Source organism: Rhea pennata, chromosome 1 (assembly GCF_028389875.1).
Source record: "Rhea pennata isolate bPtePen1 chromosome 1, bPtePen1.pri, whole genome shotgun sequence".
Lineage (NCBI taxonomy): Eukaryota > Metazoa > Chordata > Aves > Rheiformes > Rheidae > Rhea > Rhea pennata.
In genome coordinates, this window is record NC_084663.1 from 120,194,511 (window position 1) to 120,207,394 (window position 12,884).

The 12,884-nt window shown below is 40.2% G+C and overlaps 1 protein-coding gene across 2 annotated transcripts in view; it reads left to right on the forward strand.

Moving 5' to 3' along the window:
- Window positions 1–12,884, forward strand: part of PCP4 (Purkinje cell protein 4) — a 54,490-nt gene that overhangs the window by 13,743 nt on the left and 27,863 nt on the right. For both annotated transcript variants that reach the window (XM_062573699.1, XM_062573691.1), the window contains exon 2: window positions 8,450–8,501. In XM_062573699.1, the coding sequence (XP_062429683.1) occupies window positions 8,450–8,501 (52 nt within the window). The remainder of the gene's footprint in view (window positions 1–8,449; window positions 8,502–12,884) is intronic.

Genomic DNA, 12,884 nt, shown 5'->3' on the forward strand with positions numbered 1-12,884 from the left:
GTGCATGTGTGTAAGTTCATATGCTTTCAGTGACTATGAAAGTGTCAAAAGTGGTGCAGATCAGTGCTGATTTTTAGCCACTGCAGTTTAAATCATATCAGTTCACCTCAGTCCACTTATGCAGTTTTAATTTATAAAAAAATAGCTATTGGAGTTTTTAATAAAATTAAAGACAGTCAAGAGCTAGTGAAGTAAAACACTACTTGACCCATGAAGATAACAATCATCAGAGTGCCAAAGAGCAGTTAATTTTGATGCCTGCTGTTGAAAGATGGATTCTGGCACCCTTGCTCTGGCAATATTATGCTACCTTGGCAACACGAGGCAACATAAAAATGGCCATAGAGAATTCCCATTGTATAAAGGAACCTGCAGGAAAAGTGTTATGTAGGCAAGAGTAGAGGCTACATCCTAAAGAACAAATTCTAGGATAGGAGCAGCAAAGGAAAAGTAGTAATCTCCAGAGTCACTTTTAAAAACAAGAAATATAAGTGACTTTTGATCAAAACTAGAAATGGACAGCTTTGTACTGAAGAGTATGTGGTAATATTTTTCCTTATTGCTGGTCAGCAGATGTGATCTGTGATTTCTTGTGCTGGTGTGCAAGATAACATCTTGTTGATTTCTATCAGACTTACCCTTCATTCAGCCAAAATATTGGCTAGATGCTCTGTACTTTATGCTGTTACCTTGAAGGTGGGTTTTTGAAGGACACTTTCATCTCACTAATACTCAATGCCAGATCTACGGTGTGGAAGAAGTTATGAAGGAAACAAAAACAGCAGTGAGAAGTTTACTTGTGTACCTTCTAATTTAGTTTTTGTAACTACATACAAGCTTCTCAAAAGGATTCTTCTTTTTTGCAGATGTTCTTCAGGTGACTGTTACTGATTTGAATGAGGCTATATGTTACAGAAATTGGTTTGGGATTTAACATCTAGCTCTGCAATTTTAAGACTTAATGGGAGAAAATGAGTGAATTCTCTCAGCAGAGCTTGTGCATCCCTTGCCAAAAGTACACCCTTTATCTATTCTTAATCTTCATACTTACATATAATTCCAAAACAGTGATCCTAAAATTCTGGTTTCATCATTTAAAGGCAAAGTATCCTTTGGCAGCTTCAGTAAATGGGAATCTTTCTGTCACAACAGCATCATTGCTATTCTTGTTAACTTTCTATCTTAAACATATCTATTGCCCTTATTGGGTTCTTGACCAAGTTGTGGTTGAGTGGTGAAGAGTAATCTTTTTCCTACCTACACAAGGAAATGTTATAGTTTCAAGTCAGTACATGACTTTAGAAAGATTGGTAAGGTTGGAAGGGACCTTTGGAGATCATCTAGTCCAACCCCCCTGCTCAAGCAAGGTCACCCAGAGCAGGTTAGACAGGGTTGCATCCAGACAGATTTTAAATATCTCCAGAGAAGGAGACTCCACAACCTCTCTGGGCAACCTGTGCCAGTGCTCTCTCTCTCACAGGGAAGAAATTCCCCCTCGTTCAGGTGGAACTTCCTGTGCTTCAGTTTCTGCCCATTGCTTCTTGTCCTGTCTCACGGGACAACTGAAAAGAGTTTGTCCTCATCCCCTTGACACCCTCCCTTCAGGTACTTAGACACATTGATAAGATCCCCCCTCAGTATCCTCTTCCACAGGCTAGACAGGCCCAGCTCTTGCAGCTGTTCCTCATAGGGCAGGTGCTCCAGCCCTCACATCTCTGTAGCTCTACACTGGACTCTCTCCAGTAGCTCCGTGTCTCTCTCGGACTGGGGAGCCCAGAACTGGACACAGGACTCGAGATGAGGCCTCACCAGGGCTGAGAAGAGGGGCAGGATCACCTCCCTTGACCTGCTGGCATCAGTCTTCCCAATGCACCCCAGGAGACCATTGGCCTTTTTGGCCACAAGGGCACATTGCTGGCTCATAGTCAACTTGTTTGTCCACCAGCACTCCCAGGTCCTTCTCTGCAGAGCTGCTCTCCAGAAGGTCAGCACCCAGCTTGTACTGGTGCCTAGGGTTATTTCTCCCTAGGCGCAGGACTCTGCACTTGCCCTTGTTGAACCTCAGGAGGTTCCTCTCCTCCCAACTCTCCAGCCTGGCCAGGTCTCTCTGAATGGCAGCGCATCCCTCTGGTGTATCAGCCACTCCTCCCAGCTTGGTATCATCAGCCAACTTGCTGAGGAGGCACTCTGTCCTTTCATCCAGGTCACTGATGAAAAAGTTGAACAGGATGGGACCCAGTACTGAGCCCTGGGGGAGGCCACTAGCCACAGGCCTCCAGCTAGACTCCATGCCACTGACAATGACCCTCTGAGCTCTGCCTCTCAGCCAGTTCTCAATCCACCTCACTGTCCACTCGCCTAACCCACACTTCCTGAGCTTCTCTAGGAGGATGTTATGGGAGATGGTGTCAAAAGCCTTGCTGAAGTCAAGGTACACAATGTCCACTGCTCTCCCCTCATCTACCCAGCCAGTCATTCCACCATAGAAAGCTATCAGATTGGTTAAGCAGGATTTCCTCTTGAAGAATCCATGCTGGCTACTCCTGATCACCTTCTTTTTGTCCATGTCTGGAAATGACATCCAGAATAAGCTGTTCTGTCACCTTTCCAGTGATGGAGGTGAGGCTGACCGGCCTGTAGTTGCCTGGGTCCGCTGCCTTGCCCTTTTTGAAGACTGGAGTGGCACTGGCTTTCTTCCAGTCCTCAGGCACCTCTCCAGTTCTCCAGGACCTCTCAAAAATGATGGAGAACGGCTTGACAACAACATCCACCAGCTCCCTAAGTACCCATGGGTGCATCCCATCCAGGCCCATGGATTTGTGAATGTCAAGCTTGCCTGGAAGTTCTCTAACCCTATCCTCCTCAACCAAATGAAAGTCTTCCCTTCTCCAGACTTTCTCCCTCACATCCAAGCTCTGGGATTCCTGGGGGCTGCCTTTAGCAGTGAATCCTGAAGCAAAGGCAGCATTCAGTAATTCTGCCTTCTCTGTATCCCTTGTCACCAGGGTCCCTGCACTGTTCGGTAGCAGTACCACATTTTCACTAGTCATCCTCTTGTTGCTGATGTATCTGAAGAAGCCCTTCCTGTTGTCCTTGACATCCCTTGCCAGACCCAGTTCCAGCTGGGCCTTAGCCTTCCTTGTAGCATCTCTGCATACTCTGTGTGCATTCTTATTCTCCCAAGTAGCCGGTCCCCTCTTCCACATTCTGTGTACTTTATTCTGTCTGAATTTGGCCAGGAGCTCCTTGTTTATCCATGCAGGTCTCCTGCCTGCTTTGCCGCACTTCTTACTCATGCGGATGCACTGCTCTTGAGCTTGGAGGAAGTGATGTTTGAATATTAACCAGCTCTCCTAGACCTCCCTTCCTTCTAGGGCCTTAACCCATGAGATTACTCCAAGTAGTTCCCCGAAGAGCCCAAAGTCTGCTCTCCTGAAGTCCAGGGTTGCAATCCTGCTCATTGCTTTACTTCTTTCCTGCAGGATCCTGAACTCAACCATCTCATGGTTGCTGCAGCCAAGGCTGCCTGTAACCTTCACATCTCCAACCATTCCTTCTCTGTTGGTTAGGATAAGGTCCAGCAGAACACCCTTCCTTGTAGGCCCTTCCAGCACCTGTGTCAAGAAGTTATTGATGCATTGCAGGAGCCTCCTGGACTGTTTGTGCCTTGCTGTGTAGTCCTTCCAACAGATGTCAGGGTGGTTGAAGTCTCCTCCCATGAGAACCAGGGCCTGTGATCATGAGGCTACTTCCAGCTGTCTGTAGAAGGCCTCATCGACTTCCTCTTCCTGGTCAGGTGGCCTGTAGTAGACACCTACAGCAGCATCCTCCGTGTTAGCTTGCCCTGTAATCCTCACCCATAAGCTCTCGACTGCTTCCTCCTCCGTCCCCAGGCAGAGCTCGATGCATTCCAGTTGCTCTCTCACGTAAAGAGCAACTCCACCACCTCACCCTCCTGGCCTGTCTTTCCTAAAAAGCACACAGGAAAGTGCAAATAGCATGTACACATAGGTTGTTAATCAACAATAGCCTATGTTTCCCTCAATGCCCACTGCTAAAAATTGAATAAGTTATTTTTCTGATTATATTCAACAGGCTATATGAAATATGGAAGTCCCAAATCTGAGTAGTATATCCTGTGTTTTATTCCATATTTATCCCTAATTCAGTTTTCACTATTTATGAAATAGTAGGTGTGGTAATGTAATATCAAAGTTCCACCTAGGTAGAAATGAAAAATGGGCTATTATGCTTCAGGCAATTATGATTTTAAGTATACTTTGGGTTCTACCTCTACCTATAGTGTAATAGACCTTAGCTGGGACTGGTTTCAATAACTGAAACCTCTCAGTATCTTCACAGATGAACCAACAGTAAATAAAAATAGGCAAAAATTGTTTCCTTCTTTATTCCTAGACAAAATCCATTACAACTGTCCTAATCTGAGGCACTGAACAGGAAGTATTTAGTCCTGAACAGAGAAACAGGCAGGTATAAATTGCTTTTTTTTTTTCTCCTGATCGCTATGTTGTAGACTAGGGAAATTCCGAGCTTTCCTTAGTTGGAAGCCTTGTGAAGTCCTTAAGCAGATATTTATAGTGACAATTTTGTCTACATAAAAGTTATAATCTTTAAATTTGTAAAAATGTGTCTTACTATCTTTTTTCCTTCTGAGGCTAGGGTAGTTGAACTCAAAGCAGAAGGCTATAAAAAAAAATCAGTTACTTGTTTACAGAGAAAAACATTTCATTTTGTTAAACTAATTATGGAGAACTCATGGTTGCATAGAAAAGGCTTGCTTGGTATGCAGTTGGCTAGCTGACCAAAAGCTTGGACCTTTCTTTGTGCTGTATTGCCCCAACATATGTTTCCTTATGTGTCATACAGACTATGCCTTTTCTGCTGGCATTGGACCTTGAAGCAAAACATCTAAGAAAACCTTAGGATGTGCACAAGTTTCACTGCTGTTCCTCTGCAGTGAATGAGAACAGGTTATTCTAAAATATCTGTCAGTGAAAATTGTTTTTATTCTCAGTCCAGTCAAGTCTACATCGGCAGTTTCTGATACTAACTTTACAAAAAACTTTCTACTGTTCTTATTCTCTTAATTCTACCTTTGGATGCTGCTTTGTTCTTTGATGTAGAAACATTCCACCTCTGCAGATGTGCATCTGCTGCTTTACTGGGATACAGTGTGCTATACCTCCCTGGCCCTGCACTAGGGTGGAGTAATGTGATAACTGTAAGGGCCCATTTGTCAGATTCCTGACAACTTCACCTTCATGATCTTGGGTTTTGTGACTCATTTAAAAAATTCTGTAATCAACACCTGGCTACAGTCCTGAACACTGCTAATTGGGAACCTAATTGAAAAGATGTGGAAGTCTCAAGCCAGGAACAGAATGCAAGATTAAAGGCAAACATTAGGCTTGGGGGTGCAAGAGAGGCCAGAGGAATGGAGTGGAAAAGCTTACTGCAGAATTTAACATTTTTAAGTCCTCCTGCTGAAAACTTACTTCTAACCTTAGTTTGTATACCTAGGGGACTAATTTAATACAGTCTTTCATGCCACATTAAATAGCTGTTGTGTATAGCACTGAGAATTTTGCAAGAAAATAAACCTGCTCTTCTTACTGTGATTTTTGGTATATGGGAGTAGCCCTCTTTCCTTTTCTGACAAATTTGAGATGACTGATTTTTTTTGGAGACGCTTTTAACGATGTGCCTTTGTTCTGCAAAACCACTGAGTTAAAACTTAATACGGCCCCAAGCAGTCATAAACTGTTTCCTCCTACACAACATAGCAACAAAACTGTTTATCCTATTTTACTGTATAATCATTATGGTTTTGCACTCATGTTCATTTTGGCCCTGATATTTCTTCTTTGCCAAGTGGAAAGTTTATTCAATGTTTCTATCTTCTGATGGATACTAGTACTTGCCTTGGAAAATGCTGGGGAATTCTAGAAGCTACAAATAAGAAGCTGGCTACATGTTACAAGAAACAAGAACTGGACCATTCTTTGTCTTTTAAAATGTGGTCAACCTGTAGATAACTTGTATAAAAACAAATCTCAGAAATTAATGTTTTATTTAATTGATTTTAATTTGGTTTGTGTCTGAAGACAGTATCTGTTATCAACATTCCAAGTGCCTTATTCCATTATTTCTTGAAAGTAGCCCCAATTTCTCCCAGTGGCTATTCCTCCCATGCTTTGAATAGAAAATTAAACTAAGCCTTGTTTGTGGCCTGTGGAAGCATTGTGCAAGGTAGTGAAAGATGCAAGAAGCTTCAGGTACTAATATTACTAGCATCTTAATCTACTTTAAAAAAATAGGTCTACTGAGTGAATTAAAATCAAAGGCTCTAAAGGCTTTGTGAGTGGATGATCACATAGTATATGGCTCTTTCACAAGGATTTCAATGCCTCGTTAAGGAGAGACTGATCTTTCTCCTAAATCCACTGCAATCTCTTAGCACAGTGCTTTTAAATCAAAATATACATGTGATGGAAAGAAAGATACCAGAAGCATGTTCAGTAGATGTACAGACTTCATTCTCTGTATATTCAGTGGCCACCAATCAAATAGATGGCTCTAAAATTTTTAGATTGATTTCAGATGTACAGAAAAATCTTGGCTTTATAAAAAAAACCTTTCGTTGACTTTAAGGGTACGAGGACTTTATTCATTGTCTCTGAGAACTTCCCCTACTACCTTGAATCCTGAGACATGAAATAAATGTGTGCATCCCTATTCTAGCACTCCATCAATAGCAGACTGACCCTGACAGGTATAGCCTAGGGAGGAAAGAGAAGCTTTCATAAAGGCTAAACAGCACAGCCTGAAACTCTCAGGAAATAAAACAACCTGAATAAAGCATTCTAATAAATAGGGAAAATGTGATATAGTTACCATTTTTAGGTAGGAAAATTCCTGTATTTTGTTTTTAAGGAGGTCCTGGCAAACTGGCACTAAAATTTAATTTCCAATGTGGAATTGGCTGCTAATAATAATCCTGTAAGTCAGCCAGCATTGAAATATTAACAAAAGTTTAAATAAAGGCATAAAGTTTAATTCTTTGGCAAGATGGTTGTTGGGTAATTTCTGGCTGTTGGTAAGTTATGCTTTTATAAAAGATTTTTATCCAATCAGGCTCCCCTTCTGTTCTGATGTTATTTGCAAAGTTCCCTCTCCTGTCTGAGGCAGTAAGGCTCCAGGGAGAAACCAATGTTTCCATTGCACAGGGAAACAGTAGCTGTGCTTATGGACTCACAGAACTGTTCTGTAGGGATGCTCTGTCTTATTCCACAGAGTGTGAGAGATGAGGCAGGGCCAGTGAAGCAGAGATAAGCACTAACATCTGCCATAGGAAGGGAGATGAGAAACCTCACCACTGGCATGTGGAAGCACTATAGACCATATGTAGCTCTTGTACTATTCTTCTGAGAGAGCGGAAGAACGTTCTCCCCTAGCTTTCCGCAGTAAGAACTAAGAGTAGATGTGAACAGTAAATCCTTTAATGTATATACGCTGTTGATTTTTTCATATGAAAATTGACATAACTATCCATATTGTGGTGCGAAGGATTTGACTTGTAGTGCTGTTGCAGCTGTTAACCTTCCTAATACGTGAGGGTGTGCTTCCCCTGGCTGAATGCAGTTGAATTTATTCCCTGAATATAATGCTACTAATTTTTCACATGGAACCCTAGAGGCCAAATTCTTTAATCCGTTTCAATAATATGCAGAAGTATGAATAACTTTGCATAAGGATTGCAAGTTTAACTGTACTGGCTTACTAAAGTACTTTATCTCCATCTGTGAGATGCTGTATCTGGGGGATGCAGAATAATTTTCATAGAGTGGCCTTTCCTAAGCTAATAAATTGCATAATAGTGAAATTACACTGATATGGTTCTGTCACTGTGTATATATTTATATCTGGACTGCACTGGCATTTACCACCTATCACTAGAGACTTACAATTTGTTTCATGGAAAGCCATGAGGCTATTTTTTGGTTAAAACAACTTTCCATTACTGCATCTTTTGATTATATTTTACTTAGTGAATTGAAGTAAGAAGTTCTATTTCTGCTTGTGGTGAAGGCAGGAAGAATGAGTATTCTGACCAAAGTTAAATAATTGAATTATGGTAATGCTTCACAACAGACCTGGAGAGATGTACTACTGTAGCTCATACCCTTGTGCAAATGGAAACTTGAATATACTTATTTCATCGCTAACATAATAATTGTATGTGCATAGTTACACAGCCATGCCTAGGTGGTGCTAAGCATTCCTGTTCTGACTGGTAGCATTTCAAAGCAACTTTGAATGAGGGTAAATAGCTACCTAAGGTTAAAGAGAGATCTGGCTGTAACCACTAGTAATTTTAAGGGGGAAGTGCACATTCAGGTTTGTTCTAACCATTTTTTTCTTCTCCCAGAGGCAAGGAACCGGAGCTACAAATGGAAAAGACAAAACATCTGGTGAGAATGGTAAGGATAAATTATATTTCTTGCTGGGGAATATTGATCTAAGTTACTTTTCATTATCAAAATAATCTTTAACAGTTGTTAGCCAGTAAGAGCCTTGCTTGATCTCTCACCTCTTGTATCTGTTTGAAAAGCAGGAAGGGCTTCAGTTTGTATGTCATATACTAAGTAGAGACCTTGATTTTTGAGCTCATATTAAGGTAAACAGAAGGATTCTGCAGAAGTCAGTGCAGGTGCAAATAAGGTTAGAACAAGACCCAATATTTGAAATGTGAGAGAAAAGGACATAAGACTAAAATATTTCAAGCTAAATCATGTTTAGTTACTGTGTGAATGGGGAAGGTGAATAAAGGTAAACGAATTGCAAAGATCTTGCTCAAAAACATAGCCTCTATGGTGTGATCATCCTGCCTAATTTTAGGCCTATAACTGAGATGCCAAAGTTAGGAGCTGCTTGCACAGAAGTTGTTGAAGAGTTGGAGATAATGACTTAAATTTTGGGCAGGCTGATCCCTTCCTTCCCCCACTGAATAGATTGTGGTTCCAAACAAAGTACTTAGTGGTAAATGTGTAAAATGAATGTAATCTGACCTGCTGCATTTTTTCTAGAAGAAACAAAGATATGCCCCATGTCCCAGGATACCTGCTTTTTTTTTTTTTTTTTTTTTTTTTCTTTTCTTTCCTCAAGACAAAGGCAGGAAGTGCAGTTGATGCCTTTAGTCTGATGCCATTCATTTTCTGACAGGCAATACAAATGCTTCTGGCTTGGGAGCAGCTTCCAGAGAGAGATCCTGTGGCAAACAGGCTCCTAACTTTGGCACCCCATACAGGTGGGATGAATCAGGACTTATGCTCCAGTGTTTTGAAGAGCAAGTCATTGCTTTTTAATTCTGTTGGGGAGTATGGACTCTTAACAAAGCGGAAGGCAGGAACTGATTTCTGCGCCTTGAATGGTATAAACCAATTACAATTTGAAAAAAAAAGCACACCAACATTTTTAAAGAAAGAAGCCAAACTGAACTTTCATGGACAATCACAATTTTGTAGCAGAAATGTCATTTTCTTACTATAGTGGGCAAAAACACTTTATGCACAAATGATTAAAATTATATTAAAAGGCCATTACTATAGGAAAGTTTTTAAAAGAAAACATTTTGATTAGCTTTAATTATAGACCCAGCTGAATATGAGGCAGCATGAGTTTGTAGACATTCGTAAGCGGGACAAGGACTGAACTATGCAAATATACTATTCTAATCAAAATTTGTTCTTGTCCATCTTGCCTAGTGAAAAGCAGGACAAATGTGAGTCTTTTCTGAAGTTCAGAGCCAGGTTTTCCCTGAGATGAGATATCTGAATAGTTGTTTTTGAATGTACATTTTGGTCTTTGTGTTGGTGTGAACAGAATCTTTGGGCACTCTGAGACAATGCATCCTAAGACATTAAGAGACATCTTTATGCTTGCTTTCTCTATTAGAGAGGCGACTTTCTCATTAGGGCTATTTGCATAAAGTTACAGTAAATGAGATCAGTAGACAATGTTCCCAATATGATAAAATGTAAATGGTAGAAAAAAATATTTTGGCTAGTTAGTGTCTTGAATTAGTGAGAACAAATGTACCCTGACAACGAAGCCATTTGCATACTCAGATTAGCAAAAAAGGAGAGGAAGCAAAATTATGCCACTCATTCTTTGGGCAGTTGGAAAGCATTTTTTCTCTTTATTGTTTGAGCACATCATGAACTGAGCTCATTTACCTTGAATCTAATCACAAACAAAACTGTTTAAGTTTAGACTTACTGATCCTGCAGCATTTTTAGAGACAAATTCTACTACTTAAAAGGAATTTTGACTAAGAAAGGGCTTTAATTCACAAATGTGATGCTAGTTAATCATGGCATACTTCTATCTATATAATAAACAGAGGGATATGAATTATTGTATTGTATGTATTATTAACCAATGTCAATTATAAGTATCAGTCAGAACTTTCAACCTGAGATTGAATTCTAAGTCAAAGATGCTGAAAACAACTCTTTTCCTTATTAGCTGTATTTAGTTAGAATTCAAACAAAAAGTGGCTTGTTCCTTTGGAAAGTGGGGTGTGCTAAAAACTTGTGTGTACATATAGAGCCTCTATGACATAATGTAGATTTCTTGCCAAAAAGATGTTAATGTCCTAAATTTTCTGTTGTGGCTGTAACTATCAGAGTTATAACTTTCATGTCCCTGTCAAATTGAAGCTTTCCCTCCTGCAAGGGGAGAAAAAACCCAGATCAAAACCACTTTCCTTTTAGTATAAAGGGAGGTGTGCTATGAAAACAATTTGCAGAGGGAAGCTTTATATCTGGTCACTGCCCTTGCTCTTGGTAATAAGGTCAGGAAGAGCTGCTTGAAAACTAACCTTAACAATTGAAATCATGATGCTTAGTTGTTTTCAGGATTTGATTTTCACAGTGGATGCACTGCTGCGGGTTAAGCTTGTTCATGTATAGTTTGTGGAAAAGGAATTTTAGGCCCATCTCTAAGCTGGCTGAAAAAATGGAGAAAAACTATGACCATGACAATCAGCCCTCTCCCTCTCTCAAGACATGTGGCATTGCTGTCACTGTAAAGCATTTGGGGAAATGCAGTCTGAAGACTCCTCTTACAGAAGTTGTAGACACTTATGAAGGCATGTTCTTTCTTCCTCTTCATTAGAGAGCAGCATGATATCTTTAGTCTTGTCTAGCTGTTACCACCAGTGCATGGGCCTCTTAGTCTCACTTCTAGTGGAGGATGTGTGGACAGTCCCAAGTTCTACTGAACTGGCCCTGCCTTTTCCTAGTGCTTTGTTCATTGGTTCAAGGAGATGAGCAATGGAAGAGACTGAACTTTAGAAAAGCCTGTCCTGTACTAGCCACAATGTGCAGCTTGATGATGAATGTACAGCAGTGATAAGCCAGAATGTGAGAGCTTGTGATGATGCCTGATGAAAAGGCTACTGAAGTTGATAGAAAAGCTCCTAACAGCTTCAGTGGGCATGGTATATGGCTGAGTAGCGTTTCCATCCATATGTACTGTATTGTTGTCAGGGAAGTCTGTGCAATTTCATTCTGTTGTCATAGTAGGAGGAACAGATTAGTTTTCTTGGAAGAAAACTAGTCAAAGGACTACTAAAGAAACTACCATAGTAGCTTAGCAGTAACACTATCCATACAGAAGCATCTGAATGAAAACAACTTGTAGCTATGTAACTGTAGCTGCTGCAGACCTCAGGCCTTGAAGGACCTCAGTCTATCTGAAAAACAAGTCAGTTTCTTATGTGTCCTGTTATGGACATAACTTGTAAACTTACACTGGAAGTGGTTGCCCCAAAGTGGCATTATTTCCACTGAGCCTTGTGCTCCTTAGAATCAGCAAGTTTTCATTTCTCACAACACACATGGTCTAATCTTCTCAAAGGAAAAAATAAATGAGGATAAGTTGATAGCATCGCCAAGAAAACAATCTTATTTAATCTACTTTTGTTGTGATCCACTGAGTATCAACCATATTAAGCTTGTTTATGCTAGTTTAAAGTCATGCACACAGCACTGGCAATGGGGAAATACAAGTCAAGTCTTGTCTCAGCCAGAAGAAAGTTTGGGAAGCCTAGCAAAGACCTGGCACAAGGAGACTAAAGCATTGCAGAAGTTAGTAAAGATACAGTTTCATACTGTCCTTCCAGTTACCTCCTCCAGAAAAAATTTTAATGGCATCTCGACTATGACATAATGCTCTTCTCTGTGGTAGAAAATCCAAAAGGAACATAGCAATACTATCTCCATGTCCTTCCCATTTTATGAATCTGATGTGGTCACATAGAGTCAGCATCAGATAAGAAGGTATCATTTCCTTTCTGCTTACCTGTTTTTATTTATTATGTCATGTTTGCAAATGCACCTAATGCAAAAAGGAGCCAAAGAAGTGCTGCTTATTCTCTATGAACACACCCTTCCTATTCTTACTGTTTTGGCAATGTCACAATTTTTTGTAGGTTAACACTTGCCACTTCTTGTTCTGTTTCTTACTGTCCTGCATTTTTGCTGAGTATCATACAACCAGCTCTTTACAGCTTAGCACATCTTGCAAGGAAAACTGCATCAGAACCAATTATTTTTGTCTGCAAATTTAGAAGCATCCTTTTTCCTAGTAACAGATCTCATACTTTCTTCTGAAAGTATAAAAGATATGTGATTATTAGTTGATGTTTGAATAATTCTCTCAATCAGATCCACTATTCAGCTTATGAATATTTGCAAAATGTGTTTCCATATGAGGAGTTCTATAAGTTTGAGTCAACATGAAATTAAAATGAATGTTTTTTGCATAAACTTACATGGCTTGGTGGAGTAGATCCAAAC